The following is a 19,188-nucleotide window of genomic DNA, read 5'->3' as shown; positions in this document are numbered from 1 at the left end:
TCCATTATCTTGTGCTCTCTAGATTTAGCAGCAAGTATCAGAGGATTCAGTGATACTTGCAAGGATGTGGCCTCAAAAGAATAAGAGAAAGCTGCTTTGAAAGAGTATTCTGGCCCTTGCTCATGAGCTGTTGAAGATGAGGCTCCTCATCTAGCTGTCCTGTCATTGAAAAAACCTTGTCAAAAGACCTGGAGGGTCCCCTGCAGAATCTGGAGCATAATTATTTAGCCTGCACTTTCGTTTTTCATGGCAAACTTTTGCAGAGGCTGCAGACAGCTGTAACCATCAATGAATCCTTTGTGTGCCCTGAGCTGCTCGTTATTCCAGAATTTGATTCTTTCTCTCCTGTTAATGAACACATCCATTGTAGTGTTTCTAATTCTGGTAAATTCTCTTTGCGAAAGGCTGCTGCTCTCAGAGAAAGCCACAACTAAAATACTTGCTTATCACGAATGAAACAGCATAGCTTTGTGCTATTTTTCAAATAGGGTTTCTCCAGTAGTGGATATTGAAACCCAAATTCTTTTAAATGAGCTTCGTTCTTTTTATGCAATGGAAAAAATAGTAGGTTGAATGGCTGATGGGGAATTTGGACCCTCCAGACGATGTAGGGCTGTAATTCCATCAGCCAAAGGCAGTGTAGTTAACCAGGAGGGCCTCAGATTCCCCACCCTTTGTTAAATAAACAACGGGAAAGGAAAGATGTATAGTATCCTTGAGACTAAAGCAATATCCATTCTGATCACTTGTTTGTCAATTCTAAAAGCTCCAGACAGAAATTGAATTTGTCCTAGCCAACTTCCCAGGCTGATCAGTATTGAGATTTATTTTAAGATTTGGTAATTAATGCATTCCAGTTCCTGATCAACAGAGCAGCCATGCCAGCTGTTCCAATACTTGGAATCGTCCCAACCTTGCGTGTATATTGTCATTCTAGGGACCCAGCAAATGCTTTTTGGCTCTGATTCAAAAGTTCCCACATTTCCACTCACATAAGGTTTGTGGAGGTTTGTCACCCTTAGAGAAAGGTTGTGGCTCAATGGCAGAGCATATGCTTTGCATTCAAAAGGTCCAATCCTCACCATCTTCATGTAGGGCTCTCCTGTCTGAAACCTTGGAGAGCTGCTGCTAGGCAGTGTTGAGGACACTGAATTAGGTGGATCAGTGGTCTGACTCTTCTCTCTATTCCGTGTGTTTTTACCGATTCCCACGTCCAGCTGCAATCCATCACATCCCATGCTTTTCTGGAGGATTCCCCCAGCCCTCAAGCAGGTTGGCAAGGGAGAGGGTGGAAGTGTACGGGGCTATACCAGGAAGCTGGTGAGAGAGCCCCATCCTGTTAAGTAGAAATCCACTTGCAGAAGGAAGAATCCCACCCTTTTCTCTCTCTGTTTCAGATCCAAGCATATCTGAAATGCCACAAGCTACGTTCCGCTTACCTGGTCTCAGTGAGACAAGAAAACGCTCGCGCTGTGCAGTTGGTCCTGCATGTACGGCAGTTGGCTGAGGATAGTGGGGAAGATGTGGTGCAAGCCATCTGCAGCCAGTGGCTTTCAGTGCACCACACCAAACCAAGAAGCTGGCTCACTCAGGGCTCCAAGAAGTGACTTCCAGCAAGCGTATCATTGTTGGTGGTTTGCTTTTTTATAAAGGGAAGGCTCTGCATTGTGTTGGTCAGATCAGCTTAGTCTATGTATGGCGGCGGGTTGGAAAGGAAGGAGCTGCTCCGATGCCTCTTCCGAAAAGGAAAAGACTGCTGACTAAAAGTGCCAATCATGTCCTGATGACAACCAACTATCTCTACCTCAGGGTGTGTTCTGTTAATGTTTCAGTCTTTCATCAACCATATTCTCCTGTGCTGCTATCAGTACATGTATCCCCTGGGCATTGTTTTATTAATTTAAAACCCACAACGGTTAAATCTAGTTTGGAACTTATCTTGTGATTCTGCTAAAGCAAAACTGTATCACAGGCAAATCTGTATAAAGAGATAGTAATGTGGGTTTTGAATTTTGGAATATGTAGCAGATGCATCTCTAGGATTTGCTTTTGTACAGGTATGTGCTGTTTCTCCTATAGGTATTGGAAAGCAATGGGAAATTCTTATGAGGAGGAAGCTTCCTTTCCTGTTTCGAGAAACACACAAGTTTGCTGAGATGCACTTTGTCCTGCTGCTAATTGACAGATACTAGGATAGCCTAATTCCTGGAGCAAACTGTACTTGTACCACTGGTCAGTTGTAAGATCCTTAAACTGGTTTGATATGTGAAATTTGGAAACAAGTTCCAATTGTTAAAACTGCCATCTGTGGACTTAGCAGAGCTTTTTACAACATGTGCATAATGTGAAAATTATTGTAAAAAATTGTCCTCTCTGTTGTAGAAAATACACCTTCAGCGGGTGGTTGATTTAATTATATTTTCTCACAAGTCATAAACTTTAATGATCTATTCATTGACCAAAACCAACTTTGCAGAACAGAAGACATTTGAGTGAAATAACTATTGTGTGTATATGTGAACTAACTGGAGCAGAGTGCAGAGTGGCAGCTTAGGCCAAGCAATTATAGGGGTGAGATAGTTGTGCAAGCTTGGAATCTGTTTGCCACAAATCTTTCAATAAAGTTGCCTCTGTAGCAGCAACTTTAAGCAGCTGCTGTCAGCCAGAAGCACTCAATGAAAGCCACAATGTCTTGCTGTAAGTATGAGTAGTAATGGAGCTGTGCATAATTCTGCACATTGCCACGTGATGCAATCAACGTATAAAGTTAAATAGTAAATAGAATCCAGAGAGGAAGTTGCCCCCACAGCCACTTAGAGCGTGGCCTAGACCCTTCGGGAGTCTGGACTGATTCTAAATGTAATGCCCAGTACCTGGTTTTTGCCATCCCATTCGCTAATTACCTGTCTATCCTGCTGTCTTTCCAGTTACCACAATTGGAAGCATAATTTGCAGTGGGCTTTAAAATTCCTTTTAAATCTTAGGCAGGACATCCAGCTAAAACCCTTCAACTCAGTTGATGGGGCCCATCAGTTTCTGTGAAAAGGGAACCTAATTGATTACAAGGGGGTGTGGGAATTGAATTGTAAGTGATGTCGCTGCACTAAAGTGATGGTAAGTGAACTGCTGTGCCATGATGCACAGTCAATCCATAAGCATACTTAATTGTTTACACCTTAAAACACTCGGGTTTTTAAGGTTAATATTGTCCTTTCCTGCTAACTTTAACATGGTTGACCTTTATTTATGGGTCTTAGCATTACATCATAGCCACAAATGCTAGGAACAATTAGCTCATGGGATTTGGTGTCCAGAAATAGCTTGCAGCTTAAGTTATATACATTCAGCTTTCAAGTTCTTCCACCTCCTCGGTCTTGAAGATTATCCTATTAGGAATTTAAGGCTTACAAAAGCTGCTTTTCTGTCTGTCAGAACTGAATTTCTACTGGGCTTCAGAAGAACGTGATGTGACTGTACGTGGTATTGATCAGTTTTCTCATGGGAAAGCATTTGGGGGGGGGGAGAAAAGCACTAATTCTATATACAGTATTTTAAATTGCTATACATCTTTCATTCCCTTTCCTGTCTTTTACATACATCTTCACAGGAGAAACAATAGACCCTGCTATGGTGAAGATTCTATACTAATTCTGTGTTCCCTTTTGCACTGTACTCTATGCACTTTACATTGTTTGCAACTCAAAAATCCTTAGTGGCTCACTCTAAGGTGTTTTTTTTCACCAGCAAAACCTATCCTGTAAATTGCCCTGCCTCATAAATACTAGTGTTGATGAGATGAAACCTTCTGATGAGCAAATGTTGACCCTTGATGAGAGATGAACTTCTGTCCATAATGAACAGGAATAAAGCATATTTTGTCAATTTATTTCATTTAGTTTAACTTTGACATACGTTGGGATTTTTGTATTAAATTACATTAAATTAAATCATAGAGATCAATGTTTAAAAGCAAAGACAGAGCAGTGCAAGTTTGAATGTTTAAATTAGTCAGTGTATTGAGAAATGTCCAGTGCTGAATGCCAAACAAACTTCCAACCAAAGAAAATGGAATTTCCATTACTTTACTTAAACTATGTTAAAGTCCCCTCGATGCAGCAGAACTTTTTTTCCTGTAAGCCAACTTGTGGTCACAGCACCAAACATTTATGCAGAATCTGACTCCTTGTAAAAGTTATCTGTCCAACAACTAAATACTCAAAAGGCATGCTGCTGGATTTATTTCTCATTTTCCCTCAGAAAATTAAGAATACCATACCCACCCCATGGCTCTATTGTTCTGACAAAGGGCTGTTAGATACTAACAAAGCACTTACGTTATACAAAATAATAGTATGATCAATTTACAGCTAAGCTCTCTACTGTAATACCAAGTTATCTACTAGGGCACCCACCAAGCTCTTTTTAACCCAGAGAGAATTAAAGTTATTTCATGCTTTCCCCCATGCTGTCTGTTTAGGGGCCTCCCTACCACTTTGATTGGTTCATTCTTCTTTTCAGGGTCCACTAGCCATTCTCCCCACAGACAACATTCAATTAAATAGTTCTAAATTATACACTAGCAGCCTGAAGTTGTGTTGACACCAAGGAGAGGGAGGGAGAAAGAAATGTCTGTACCCGAGTACAAGAGGCAATTTGGTCATGGGGCAGGAAATCAAAACAGATTTTGAAGAACTGATTTAAGAAGAAAGGCTGGCCTTCTCTGCATTGGTGGGAATTGGCTGGTTGACTAGAAAATGGGAGGCTTAAAGCAAGAGTTTTGGAGCTCAGAATACACACACCTTGTACTTACCTATCTTCATCTCAGCAGCTTGCCTTATGTGGAGTGTTTTATGGCTGGCAGCCATTTTGTGATATCCTCACAACTCAAGTTCAAAAGTGTAATTGGACCCCAAATCTACAGGGAAGTTAAACCTATGTGTTTAAACTCAACTTGCCCTGAACTGAACTGGCCTCAACTAGCTATCATATAATGCTTCCAGAAACAATATTCCATTTGCAGGTCTAAACCTCTCAATGCACCATTTCTGATCACATTTTATGTTCCAGAGGCCAGCAAAAAGCTGGCTTCTCGTAAAAGATAAAGTAGCAGTACAAGCATGTATCTACTGTAGCCGGATTGACAGATCTCAGTTAACCTCCATCAGGAACCTAAATGTAATAGTGATTAATTTATCAAACAAATTAACACTGAGGAGTGAGAGACTAGGTACAATGCATGCTTGTATTTTGGCAACTGCTCCTTCCATATTTATGTATCAAACCAAGAGGAGGATGGCTGTTCTCATGTTGGAAACCAGAGCATGCTGATAGCTATGTTGTGTATATGAAAGCCTTGAACGGCTCTCTTTATAATAAACAAAATTCAAAACATGGGTATCAAATGACTGTGTAGGAGCTGCATCCTTCAGCTCTGACAGTGTTTGCCTTTTCCAAGAAATAACTCTCTAGGCATGTACAACTCTAGGGAAAGATCACCCCTCGTTCAGTCCCAATGGATGCCCAATAGTTCACAGCTGACGTCCCACAGCTTCTTCGCTGTTTCTTCATTGCGTCCTTGAGGAGATACATATGCTGGTTTGCAGTCACTGTCACATAAAGGAAAGTTTCTATTAGGAATTCAGGATGGCATAATCGAAAGCTGGGGTTAGCAAATATGAAAAAAACACAAAACTATCAGGTTAGAACCCTTCTCATCTTCCTATCTGCGGAGTGATTTTATGAGGAGTGGAAACAAAACGGTCAGCTCCCACCTAGTGTCTGAATTGGAGCAGTTTAGGGAAGCAGGTATGTGAAAATACATGCTCAAGTCTCCATCGCTTGAGTCGTCTTATCTGCTGGCACAAGTTTATAGCAGTCTGCACTTTCCCTAAATGCAGCCTCTACTTCCTGCAAACGTAACAGTTGGTGTAGCTGCTATGTATTCAGCTCAGAGGTATCTTTGCATCTCCATGCTGCATTAGAACCTCCGTCTACCTTTTGAAGAGCTGAGACATCGCACACCTTAATACCCAATACTATGATGGAATTCCTCAGCCAGCCTGATTTAACAAGCATGAAGCAAATGCCTTTGGGCTACATATCCCCAGCTACATTAAGAACCCAGGGCAGGGAGGGCTGTACACATAGCTCCCAAATATGGATCGCTACCAGCATCACTGGTTAGAGCAGTCTTTCCCAACCTGCAGCCTTCCAAATGATAGTAGACTACAACTCCCAGCATCCCTGACCATTCGCTATGCTGACGGGCTGGTGGAAACTGGGAGTCTTAACACCAACTCAAGAGCACCAGGTTGGGCAAAGCTGGGTTAAGCACAGATGTAGTGCAGAACACATGGTCAATAATGGCTCTGAGATCACCATTCATTTAGGCAAGGGTGCCAGTTTTGGACGTCCAGCCCTTCCCAAGAGAAAGTTGGTGCTGCCCATATGATACTGCTGTTAGCAGTCTACTATCATGCACACAGCTAGATTGGGGCCCTCCCTTCTTTACAAGAGATGTAGGCGTTAGGAAAATCCATCCCTGATAGGTAATTTTTTGCATTTTCTATGGCTCAAAAGGAGTCCAGCTTGTTCTGGTTGCAATCTGACTCATTCGGTTGACATTGTTCTCCCAAGCCTCGTGTCGTTGCTTAGCCCTGAAGACATCCTTGAGATCTGGATTAAACCATTGTTTCCCCACTCTGCAACCCAATGCCAGTTCTTCCACAGCCTCAACTCACCTGAAATACTTCCCACTCACTGATTCCAGCTCCTCTGCCACTGCACAATATACACTGGTTTGGGCTCCTTCCACCGGTGTCTTCAAGAAGAAAGATGACCTTTTCCATACAATATCTAATATAGTTGAATGGCGGGATAATTCAGAAGAGACTGTTCCAGGATGCAGGACATTTACAGTGACGCCAGTGCCTACAAGGGAGGAATCATGCGTGCTTTAGAAAAGCATTTTGGAAGCAGGCACATAAAAAGCAAATGGAGCCCTTCTTTTGTTTGTCTGAATTGCCACAGAACAAATAAGATTAGTTTGCACCTGGAAATGAAAACACAAATATTTCTCATGTGTCTATATAAAAAGGTACTTTTAACGGTATTGATATGACACACAATCTATTGCCACTGGCTGTCGCTTGCTCCTGAAAACAAACAAACAAGCACACACGCACACACCAGGTACAACCCTAAGGTATACTTCCTTGGAACTAGTGGGTAGAGCCTTTGCCAAAAAAGTCCCTGGTGCTAAAATGTGCTGCTGTCTTTTTGAAGGTGCAGTTCAATCCCATCAATCATTGACTGGGATTAAGTCCAATGTGTTCCATATGACTGCAATCCAACAACAATAACAATAATAATGTATTATTCATACCCCGCCCATCTGGCTGGGTTTCCCCAGCCACTCTGGGCGGCTTCCAACAAAACACTAAAATACAATAACTTATTAAACATTAAAAGCTTCCCTAAACAGGGCTGCCTTTAGATGTCTTCTAAAAGTTTGGTAGTTATTTTTCTCTGACATCTGGTGGGAGGGCGTTCCACAGGGCGGGTGCCACTACCAAGAAGGCCCTCTGCCTGGTTCCCTGTGACTTGGCTTCTCGCAGCGAGGGAACCGCCAGAAGGCCCTCGGCGCTGGACCTCAGTGTCCTGGCAGAACGATGGAGGTGGAGACGCTCCTTCAGGTATACTGGACCGAGGCCGTTTAAAGGTCAGCACCAACACTTTGAATTGTGCTCAGAAACTTACTGGGAGCTATGAGAGCTCTGGGTGGCCAAGCCAGGAAGCACACAGCATCAGCTTCTGACACAACCATCAACAGCCAGACAGAGATGTTGGGCAGCTTCTCCCCCACCTTCCTGGGGCTGTTGAAGACCTGCGTGCTCTGAAGGCAGGCAGAAGTGAGAGAACTCAGGCTAGGGAGCAGACGTAACATCAGCTCCCAGTTGGCCTTGGAGGGCTCTGTCACCTTGAATTTTATACAGTGCATTTGTTCTAGTGTTTTAAAGTTATAAACCACCTTGGCAGAAAGGCACCGTGCAACTCGCACAAAGAAACAAGTACATAAATAAAACTCAAGTGTACTTAGGACTGCAACTATAGAGCACCTATAGATTGCTGCAGTATGTCTTCCCTTTGATTTCAGCTCACAATCTGCACTGTCTGTCCAGATCCTTGAACAAATATTTAAGAAAACTGAGACATCGTCTGCATAGGTCACTCTTTTAAACCTCCCTCCTCCCCAAAAACAATCCCAGTTTCCCACCATACAAAGTCACACTAAGCTCTTTTTAAGATGAGATTCTGAACAAGAGGCCGCTACATGCTTCCAGCTCACCTTGCAGTCGTCTGGCCAACTCCCGGGTAAAGAGAATATTGGCCAGTTTGCTATGACAGTATGCCAGGCCCCGATTGTAGGACTTCTCGCCCTGGAGGTCATGGAAGCGAATCCTCCCACCATGATGGGCCAGTGAGGATACATTGACTATGCGTGCTGGTGCCGACTGTTTCAGGCAGTCTATCAACAGGAATGTTAGAAGGAAGTGCCCTGGAAGAGAAATGGTGATGAAGCTTTGGATGCAATTCTACCCAGGATGCAGCAAAAACTCTTTTTAATGTTACAGGAATGTCGCTCGGTATGACAAACAGGACACAAGGCCAAATGAAGTAAAAATCCCCAAAGAGGGAGATTCCTCCAGAGAAGTTCTGTGGGTGGCAATACCAGGTCCCAAAAGTTATTTAAGACTGGGGATGTAACAGTGTAACCAAAATGCTCAAGGTGATGGGAGTATGAGATGGGAGTATGAAATCAGGGCCAAAGTATTTTAGTAATTATAATAGGCAATTTCAGCTCCCATCACACATCCAATGGGGTAAATGTATGTTCAAGTCATGACAAAGAGGTAAAATTTCTAGATACCCTAAATGTGTGTGTGTCCTGGAACAGTTGGTGATGGAACCAACCAGAGGGAAATCAAACCTTAACTTAATCTTTAGTAGTGCCCGGGACCTGGTGAGATATGACAGTACTGTTAGCCAACTAGAAACATTCCAAAACATTATTAATGTAAAAAGGGCAAACCCATTCACCCAACCCACACCTCAGGACCTTACCCAGGTGGTTGACTCCTAGATGCATCTCAAAGCCATCGGCTGTCTTGGAGTAGGGGCACAGCATAACCCCTGCATTGTTAATGAGGATATGGAGTTCTTTCTCCTCTACAAGAAAGCACATGCAGGGCACACTATGAAATAGGAAAACCAAGATAAAACCCTAGTGATAGCACAACACGGTCTGCCTCATGGCTGTCAGCTTAACTCCTGTTTTGCAGTTCCTCCCATGATTCATTAGTCTTGCAGACTGCCTCAGAGCATGGGTCTACATGTACGAGGACAGGTTGTGCAATAACTTTGAATGGTGGCCTGATGCAATATAGTAAGTTTTATTTCCAGTCATGGGCAAACTGATTTTCTGATTACCTCAAACCCAACAGTCTTGTTTTACAGTGTCAGATGTCATGGTAAGACTGAAATCCTATACATTTTCACCTGGGTGTTAAGTCCCATTGAACTCAACATAACTTACATAGGATTGTGCTGTTGGAATCCAAGTCTCTGAACAACCAAATAAATGTTTCTATGCTGGGCTCATGTATTATACACAGTGAAGCAAAATATTTGAAGAAAAGCAACTGATTTCAAATAAGGGTTGAAACAGTTAGTAGAGCATGAGAATCTTAATCTCAGGGCCATGGATTCAAGCCCCCCATTTTGAGCAAATAAACCACAAAATAAACCACAAAACTAGGTTTGGACATAAAACAATTATGGCTTTGCTCTAGTTATACAGCAGCAGGAGGACCAGGGAAGGAGCAAAGTGGTCACATTTTTTTATTCCATGCTTGTTCATTCTTGCCAAGCCATACTTTGGCTTAGCATTACATGCAAACACGACCAAGGAGTCTCAAACATACCTTTGAGGAAATTCTCAGCAAATTCTCGAATCGACTTGGTGTCTGCCAAGTCCAGTTTCTTTGCTGTAACCTGCTGATTCCCTGTTGTGGTCCGGATTTCACAGGCTGCTTTTTCTGCCTTTGCCATATCTCTGCAAGCAAGGATGACTTTGGCACCTGCAAAAAGGAAAAGCAGGGAATTAATGAACAACACAAAGGGGTACAGAAGGTAGAAACTATGTGGCTCAAAAAGGTTCCAGGTAAATGACTCAAGTCCCATCCTTAGAATTACAACAGATTTTCAACAGTATGTTGAACAGGACCAGCAATAAAATGATGCCATTTGTTCAGATCTCTAGCCAGTCAGTCACACCTCGGAGGGTGGGTGTTATAATTTATACGTGTTTAATGGTTTTCAGTGTTGTTTTATAGGGTTACTTACTTGCTTTTTAATAGTTATATATTTTGTATGTTCTTTGTCATATCTATTCAAATCTATGCTGTGAGTCGCCTTGAGAAAGGCAGAATATAAGGGAATAAGAAGGCTTCAGACCAACTTGTTCCAAAACAAACTATTAATTTACAGCTCTAGTAAGGTGAAGAAAACACACCCTTCCCAGGATCTTGCTGGTTCAAGCCTCTGTGTGTATTCTTATTAATCAGAGTTCAATCCTTCCTTTACTTTGGGAACGCCTCATGTGTTTGTCTCCCAAGGCTTCCCACATCACACCAGAAAACATGAGAACAAGGTGTTCTGGCCAAATTAAATCTTCAGCACAGATAGTGCTCAAGGCTGCAAGCCTAATTGCACTCACCAGGTAGTAAGCCCCATTGAATTTAATACATGGTTAGGATTGCCCTTTTTATTATCCCTCCTGCATGCCTTGTGAAAGGCTTGTCACAGGAGAAAACTGCTGGTGGGTGGGGATAAGCAACTTGCCTCTTCCTGCAAGGTCTCGGGCAGTTTCCTTCCCAATGCCGGTGTTGGCCCCTGTGATCACAACAACCTTCCCATTGAGCTTCGCGGCAGACTTGCATACTCCTCCTGCAATAAACCTCCTACAAAAATAAGGACACATCAGTCAATCACAGATTCAATGAATGTGGCAAACTGCTACTTTGTTTACATGTTAAATATGCACAGTCAAGTCTACGCTATGAAAATGACTCTGAGAAAAGTTCACCTCCATAATTCTAAAACAACAACAAAAAGGTGAAGCAAGACCACAACCTTTATATCTCAAGTAGAAAGGCCCAGAAGTAGAAAGATAATTGCTTACTAGACAGCTCTGCAGGTGCCTATTGGAATGACAGACCCTTCCCTCATATGCAGACGTAAAGAAAACACTCTTCACAATTTCTCTCCAGATTTGCTTTGAATGGCCCGTTTTCTAATCAGACTTTTCTGATTGCACCTACAGGCCACACTTTAACTGTTGATGACGGGGAGAGGGACTGTCGCTTATTTTTCTAACTTGTATGTGACCAATATACATTAGCAATCCTAAACACACACACATACACAGCCACATGGAAGTCACTTCTCTGGGACACAATCCCACACCATCAGGAGCCATGTAAGCATATCATAGCCACCTTGAGAAGGTATCAGTTGGGTGGAAAGACCCACTTTATCAGCCTCACTTAGACAGCTGTGATATTCCATTTAGAGATGTGAGATCTCCAGAGAAGCGGACACGGAGCAATGGATCCAAACTACAAGAAAGAAGATTCCACCTAAACATTAGGAAGAACTTCCTGACAGTAAGAGCTGTTCGACAGTGGAATTTGCTGCCAAGGAGTGTGGTGGAGTCTCCTTCTTTGGAGGTCTTTAAGCAGAGGCTTGACAACCATATGTCAGGAGTGCTCTGTAATGGTTCTAGGGGTTACTCGTTCGTAAGCCTGTGCCAACACCTGGCTGGTTTGCCTGAGTGAACCTTTCCTGTCCGGACAGCCACTCACCCGTGGCTGTCTCAATCGCTGGCAGAATCCATCAGTGGGCGTTTCTTAAACTTCTTCCAGCAAAGCAGCTCTTTGACGCCCAGTCTCCTCCTACTCTCCCTGCGCGGAAGCCTTCTGCGCAATGAGGGCGTAGGCAGCGGAGGACCTCTACTCTCCCCGCTGGTCTCCAGCAAGGAGTCATGTGACCGCCTCGCTGATTCCATCTGCCCCCCTTCTCCACTGGAGCTACGCTGATTCCCTTCCCCAGAAGATGGGCTGCCTCTCCCAATCCTGGGACGCTCTCTGGGATCCCTCTGGAGCTTGCTCTCTCCCTCCGTCACTGATGGCAGTTCCCTGACATGCTCTGATGGTGTTTCCTGCTTGGCAGGGGGTTGGACTCGATGGCCCTTGTGGTCTATTCCAACTCTATGATTCTATGAGATCACATCATACCATGCCACTAGGATAGTGTGAAGGGGGACAGGTCTGCCATCTTGCTTTTGTGTGGCATTATTACCTCCATCCCTTCTTGGCATTACTGATAAATTGCCCCTTTGTCTCTACACAATTAATTGGATCCTGTTCCTCACAGTGGTTAAGTGTGGGGCTTCCATTACTTGCTTCCTATAATTGTTTAATTACAAAATAGTGCTATTTCACACTAAAGGGGGTGTGTGAAATTAATGTAAAAGCTAATAGGACCCCTGCCCCCCCACACCCAAAACATACACATACTGGGAACAGAAACCAAATAATTATGGGGCAATTAGTCAGTAATGCCAGCCTATACTGAACTGGAGTTATTCAAGGAAGAAGCCATAAGGAGAAATTTTCTAACAAAAGCCGCTGGGGAGCATCTGGTGAATAAGGCTTCTTTTTATAACATCTACTCAGAAAACTCAGCCAATGGGATGGGAACTAATATAGCATCATATTCAGTGTTGCATGGAACCAATACGGCCCAACCAATACCTGGTAGGTTTTGTTCTTCGTTATTTATAAAGAGATTTTTAATCTTCACAGTTATCACATTGAAGCAAGAATTGGTTCAACAAGTTTATACCAATTCTTGCCTCGAGATTCTTGACTGACGCTGAACCCTAACAAGACAGAGATGCTGTGGGTTGGTGGTTCTAGTGCCTTGTAAGAGACCAGTTCTGAACTGGGTCACACTCCCCATGAGCTTAGTAGTACTCTTTGATCCAGATGTTACCACTGGAGGCCCAAGTAGCATCAACGGCACAGAGCACCTATTTCCAACTTCAGGTAGTTTGCCAGCTACAGCTATGCCTGGACAGTGACAGCCTGGCCACAGTGACAGCCTACTTCGGTTAGCCTCCAGCTTAGATTGTATTTTACATCAGTTGCAACTGCCAGAGAACAGAGTGTTTGGATAAAGCTGCTTGGAATCATATGACACTGGTTCTGAAGAGTTTGTTCTGGCTGCCTATATGCTACTGTGCAAATTCAAAGTTTTAGTACTTATGTACAGAGCCCTGAAATTATGACTCAGTTATCTGAAGGAGACCTCTTTTGGTATTCTTCTGCCCAGCAGTTAAGATCTGCTGGGTGACTCCTAGTCACTGAGTAATGTCCAAGGTGCTTTGGCTTTCACAGTGGAAGTCCAGATTTTCTATTTCTAAAAAGCATTTCTATATCACCATAACATAAAATATCACACAGCTGTGGAATGTTCTTCCCTGGTGCAACACAGTTCACCTTTCAGCATGAGCTGAAACCCATTTCTTCCTCCCCCCCCCCCCCCATTGGCTCCCCTGATCAAAGAAACCCTTATTATCAGCTACCAGAAAGCTATGTCCTTGTTTTTTTACAGTGTTAGAACATTCACACACACACACTATGCAAACATAACAGACAACTAAGTGAAAGGTAAATTAAGTTGGTTTTAAAACATTGGGTTTTATTGTTTTTAATATTCTGTTGGGAGCCACCCAGAGTTGCTGCGGCAACCCAGTCAGATGGGCGACATAGAAATAATAAAATTATTATTACCATTATAAGGTAGAATTAGTATTAGCAGTGTTTTTCCAGTTTTATTCGGTTTTTATCCCTTGAGTTCTTAGACCCTCCCCCACATGGATCTTTAAAACTTTTACTGTAAAAACTTTCTAACAGAAGATTGTGGGAATCTTACACAATGGGTAGGAACAGTTACCCAAGGAAAATACAAAGACAGGATCATTTTATTCCAAGACCTTTGACAGCCTCCTAATCAGTTAAGTGGTTCAGGGAATTATATAAAGTAGTGTCCAAAGATACCCTGTCTCTTTCATTTGTACTTTAGGATGTGACTAGGAATCCTCTCCACAATACATTTTAAAATTACAGCAGTTTTTCCTGTCAGTAAACCTCAGAGATGGGAAGATCTGCATTCCCTTAATTTCCACCTGTCCCTTATCTGCTGAACTTTAACTTTAGTTAGAACATGGCAGCCACGTTTCCACCTTCCCACCCTGCTTCTTGAATTTCATAAAATCAAGTTATTTGCTGCAGTTGTGTCCCATCTCACCCCGGAAAAAGCATATTTAAAGGCTAAGATAAAGGAAAACCAGAGAAATACAAAAATAAGAAAATAAACCGAAATAAACAGGGGAATGGAAAGACAGGGGTTTATGACAAAAGCATTTAAGAAATGAATGGATTAGGTGAAAAACAGACAAATTTCGAAAAAGTAGGGGGAAACAGCCAAAACAGTAAGTGAAGGAAGAAACAGGTGTTAAGACAGAAATATTTAACAGCTAAACCGGTGTCAAAAGGAGATTTTTGAAACCTGCCATATAACCTCATCATGTCGAAGCTCGTTTAGCCAAGGAAGTTGTTGCAGAGGCAGGAGCTGAAAAGGCTCCAAGTCTAAGCCCACCAATCACAGACCTGAAGATAGGAGCAACCACAAATACCAGGAGGGGGAAAGACGCGAACAGCGCCAGCACGGACCCCACGAAGCCGAGCATCGTCGCCTCTCCGCCGACTCCGGCTCTAGCAGCAAGAACCTCCCAGCGACGCGCGAAGCCGCACAGGAGCAGCCGGAAAGGAGAAGCGTGAGCGCAGAGCGCTGGGATTGGCGGGAGGGAGAGAGCGAGATGGGGCGGGGCGGGGAAGAGGGGGCGGGGCGAGAACCCATTCATTGGTGCGCCGTAGAGATAGGAAAGAAATAGAATGACACGCAATCTAAGCTTCCGGTAAGCGCCCAAACAGGCCGTTGGCCATTTTTCACCCGTCGTGTCGCTGAAGCTACGTTTTAAAGGCACTTCTGCGGTAAAAACTCCGTGTGTTTTGCATTGGAAGCCGACTTGGTAGTCTTTGTTTATTTGAAAGCATTTCTTCTCAGTGCTGGTGCCACCTAGTGCCGGATTTACGTATAAACTAAACAAGCTATAGTTTAAGCGGGGGGGGGATTAAAGGGGGGGGACTGGATATACATTTCCAAAATATAAGATAAAAAAATAAAACCTACGTACAGCAACAGTGTTTTGTGTTGTGTAGACTCCTATGGTGTAAGTAATGGGCCCCGCCTGATAGCCTGATCCCTAAAATATCACTGGTTTGCTCATTTCTATATATAGGGTGCCTACATTCTACATGGAAGGTTGCATGGCCACATGTGCAAATGGTTTAGATACCTATTAGGTCCATAAATTACCATATAGCATATAAAGTAAAGGTAAAGGGTAAAGGTAAAGTTGTGACCAAATGGAGTTGTGGCGCTCATCTCGCTTTATTGGCCGAGGGAGCCAGCGTGCAGTTTCCGGGTCATATGGCCAGCATGACTAAGCTGCTTCTGGCAAACCAGAGCAGCGCACGGAAACGCCGTTTACCTTCCTGCCGGAGTGGTACCTATTTATCTACTTGCACTTTTTGGGGTGCTTTCGAACTGCTAGGTTGGCAGGAGCAGGGACCCACAGCGCCACCCGTGTAAATTGCCATATAGCATATATTCAACACAAAAAACAGTGACAATTTGTAGTTGACAAAGGACAGCCGGACATATAAAGGCCCCAATACCTTCAGTACCTGACTCCGTCAGTTGCCTTTTGCAGTAAAAGGTAACGTGGCTCTCCCCAACCCGCTCCCCACTCTGCAAAGTGCACCAGAAAGTGAAGAGTTAAGTATTGGACTGGAAGTTCCATCAGTCTTCAAGGGAAGCCATAGACAGAAGAAAAGTGAAGACTGGCCTTTCCGTTGTCTGACAATGAGGCATCTTCGTTGCGGCATTGCATTCCATTGGCTTCCCTTGCAGCTGCTTTTACTCTTAGAAAAGCATTGGATGAGCAAAGAAAAACCCGTACAGTAAACTGAGCAGTGTGTGAGAGGATACGTTTGCTAAATCTCCGAGCACTGGGTGAAAGAGGTAATTATTATTTTTGCTCTCACAAATGCAGCTTGTGCATACATACTGAAATATACTCAGAGTCGCAAAGTGATTTCATGCTCTTTTCCCAATTTTCCGTCGAAAACCCCTGGAAATTCCTTGCATATGGCGTCCACGTCCACTTGTAAGCTAGTGTGGTTCACCCCGGTGACAGCTAGCCCCAGTGGTCCAAACCATGCCAATCCCAGTAAGCTAATGTAGGGGCCCTTGACCACAAGCAAGTCCAGTTGTCGCGTCCGCCCTCGGTATTGCACCCTGAAGGTCCCCACCCCCATTGTGGGGACCTTACGTTTCTGGAAGTCCCGTAGGGTGAATGGGGCCGGCCTGAGTTTGGGACCCCCAGTAGGACACAGTTTCCTTAAGGTCTTTGCCGAGATTATGGATAGAGTTGAACCCGTGTCAAGCTCCATGCGGCATGGGGCCCCCTCTATCTGTACCTCTACATAAATTTTCTCTACGTTGGGGTGGGGCAACTGGTATACCTGGCAGTCCGTGAGCTCCGTCGAGTTGCCTTGGTGCGTTGGGCCCCGGGACCTGGGGCTCTTGGGTTGGTCATCTGATGCCTGGTGTCGGGTGGGCCGAGCCCGACACACCCGGGCGATGTGTCCCGATTTTCTGCACTGCCTGCACTCTGCGTTGCGGAAACGGCAGGTCCTCCTCTCGTGACTCTCCCCGCAGCTTGCGCAGTTTCCTCCTTCTCGTCGAGGCAGCTGTGGTCTGTGCGCTGCTTGAGTGCGCTGCTGTACTCGGTGCACCTCCTCCCTGTCAGATCCTGAGTCGTCGGTGAGGTCTTCATGGTGGACCCTCGGTTGGGATGGCAGGCTCGGCCGTGCCTCTTGCGTCGACCTCTCGGCAGCTTCCGTTGCCAGGGCCTCCTCCAGAGCGACGTGGAACGTTAGGTCCTTCTTAGCGTAGAGGCGTCGTTGCAGCTTCTCATCCTTCAGGCCACCGACGAGACGGTCACGAAGCATGTTCTCCAGCTCTGAGAAGTTGCAGAACCGGGCGGCTTGGCGGAAAGAGGTCACAAACCCAGTTATGGTTTCCCCAGGGGCTTGTCGCTTTGCGTAGAAGGCATTTCGACGAGCCACCACTGAGGGCTGCGGCGAAAAGTGCCCCTTCAGCTGTTCCATTATTGTTTTGTATGGAACAGTAGCGACGTCTTCAGGCGCAAGGAGAGCCCGGGCGATTTCAAACGTCTCCTCTCCGCAGACGCTGAAGAATATCGCCCTCTTCTTGGCATCTTCTTCGTCGGTGACCCCTTTGGCTTCTAGGAGGAAGGTGAAACGGGAGGCGTACGCTTCCCAGTCTCCAGATGCTGGGTTGAATGGCGAGAAGCTGCTGTTGGCTGCCATTCTGAGTTCCTTGTGTCCCGGAGCTGAAGCCTGGATACACGGTGCGAGGCAGCAGTGCGGCAGGTGGCGGTGCTGCGGTGCTGTGTGTGGCAGTCAGCTCAGCGGGATCCCACCTTCGTCGCCAGTGAAATATACTCAGAGTCGCAAAGTGATTTCATGCTCTTTATTCAGCTCATAGTGGTGAGGAGGAATGAATGAAAGTCCCCTCACAGTATCTGCTTTATATACATTATTTACACAATGGGCTGCACATGATTGGCTAATTCCGGAATTCTACTGTAAGCCAATCAGGTTGTGGATTCACTTCTATCTGGAGCAGGATTGGGTGGTTCCTGCCAACCAATCAAACTGCTGCATTGTTCCAGGACCAATCAGACTGCTGCATTCTGAATCCTATTGTTCTAGGACTAATCCGACTGCTGCAATTTGGATCCTATTGTTCTAGGACCAATCAGACTGCTTCAGTTTGGATCCTATTGTTCTCAGTACATAACACATACCTTTCCCACACATCATGTTAGGGTTTCCATATTTTGAAGAGCAAAAAAAGGACACTATGGAGATTCTCATTTTAAATACCCCTACTATATGTATGCTATAGAAGCTCTGATATATTGCGGGGGGGGGGGGGTTGCAGGAAGAGAGAGGAGGAAAGCAAGTATTTAACCACCACTTACAGTGGTACCTCGCAACCTCGCAAGACGAATGCCTCGCAAGACAAAAAACGCGCAAGACGAAAGAGTTTTCCATTTTTTGAGTCATTCCGCAAGACAAATTTCCCTATGGGCTTGCTTCGCAAGATGAAACGTCTTGCGAGTTCTTGCGAGTTTGTTTCCTTTTTCTTAAAGCCGCTAAGCCATTAATAGCCGCTAAGCTGCTAAGCTGCTAATAGCCGTGCTTCGCAAGACGAAAAAACCGCAAGACGAAGAGACTCGCGGAACGGATTAATTTTGTCTTGCGAGGCACCACTGTATATCTGTATCTCATTCAGAAAGTATAGCCAGAGACATTTTGGCAAATTTAAAAAATCCACTGGGACAGAAAATTTCCTCCCCAAAAAGAGAATGTGTCCTAAAAAAAGAGAACACATAATAATAATAATTTTTTTTATACCCCCCCCCCCAAAATCTGGCTGAGTTTCCTCCACCACTCTGGGCAGCTTCCAATCGAGTGTTAAAAACAATGCAGCATTAAATATTAAAAACTTCCCTAAACAGGGCTGCCTTCAGATGTCTTTTAAAGAGAAGATAGCTGCTTATTTCCTTCACATCTGAGGGGAGGGTGTTCCACAGGGTGGACGCCTACATTCTATGTGTTTTACATTTCCAACATGTTTTATCTCCAGTCTTGTACATTTTTTTTCCAGTTTTACAGGTGTGATGTACCATCTGTACATCATTTTTTCCATATTTTCTCTAAGTGCTGTACAAGCTGTGAATTTCATTCCTTTATTCTTAAGTCTCGCCCAACTGTCATATTCTAAATTATATCCAAAATCTATCGCCCATTTTACCATTACTTCTTTTATCTCTTCATCTTTGGT

The 19,188-nt window shown here is 44.3% G+C and overlaps 2 protein-coding genes across 8 annotated transcripts in view; one reads left to right on the top strand and one right to left on the bottom strand.

The window, feature by feature from the left end:
* Window positions 1-1,832, top strand: part of ZFYVE26 (zinc finger FYVE-type containing 26) — a 42,445-nt gene extending 40,613 nt beyond the window's left edge. For all 4 annotated transcript variants that reach the window (XM_082223058.1, XM_082223057.1, XM_082223055.1 and 1 more), the window contains exon 42: window positions 1,398-1,832. In XM_082223058.1, the coding sequence (XP_082079184.1) occupies window positions 1,398-1,607 (210 nt within the window). In that variant the 3' untranslated portion in view covers window positions 1,608-1,832. The remainder of the gene's footprint in view (window positions 1-1,397) is intronic.
* Window positions 1,833-2,374: 542 nt separating this feature from the next.
* Window positions 2,375-16,291, bottom strand: LOC309534135 (retinol dehydrogenase 12-like). 4 transcript variants are annotated; one of them, XM_082226167.1, is made up of 7 exons: window positions 15,936-16,291; window positions 10,903-11,021; window positions 9,984-10,139; window positions 9,124-9,228; window positions 8,348-8,557; window positions 6,741-6,930; window positions 2,375-5,606 (listed from the first exon to the last, which is right to left on the bottom strand). In XM_082226167.1, exons 1-7 carry the CDS (start codon window positions 16,049-16,051, stop codon window positions 5,504-5,506), a joined length of 999 nt encoding a protein of 332 aa, XP_082082293.1. In that variant the 5' UTR covers window positions 16,052-16,291; the 3' UTR covers window positions 2,375-5,503. The 4 variants fall into 4 exon arrangements, with proteins under 4 accessions (XP_082082293.1, XP_082082294.1, XP_082082291.1 ...); XM_082226168.1 differs by lacking the exon at window positions 15,936-16,291 and adding an exon at window positions 14,707-14,990; XM_082226165.1 differs by lacking the exon at window positions 15,936-16,291 and adding an exon at window positions 14,796-14,990.
* Between the last annotated feature and the right edge of the window lie 2,897 nt (window positions 16,292-19,188).

Source organism: Podarcis vaucheri (assembly GCF_965113315.1).
Source record: "Podarcis vaucheri genome assembly, chromosome: 1".
Lineage (NCBI taxonomy): Eukaryota > Metazoa > Chordata > Lepidosauria > Squamata > Lacertidae > Podarcis > Podarcis vaucheri.
Note: the sequence above shows the minus strand (reverse complement) of the source record. Positions and strands in the feature narration are given on the sequence as shown.

Coding starts and splice junctions, on each gene's coding strand:
- LOC309534135 (XM_082226167.1), bottom strand. CDS start 16,051: ATGGAACTTCCAGTCCAATACTTAACTCTTCACTTTCTGGTGCACTTT. Junction 10,140..10,902: donor CCGAGACCTTGCAGGAAGAG/GCAAGTTGCTTA, acceptor TCCTTTTTGCAG/GTGCCAAAGTCATCCTTGCT. Junction 5,607..6,740: donor GTGAGTGGGAAGTATTTCAG/GTGAGTTGAGGC, acceptor TTTATGTGACAG/TGACTGCAAACCAGCATATG.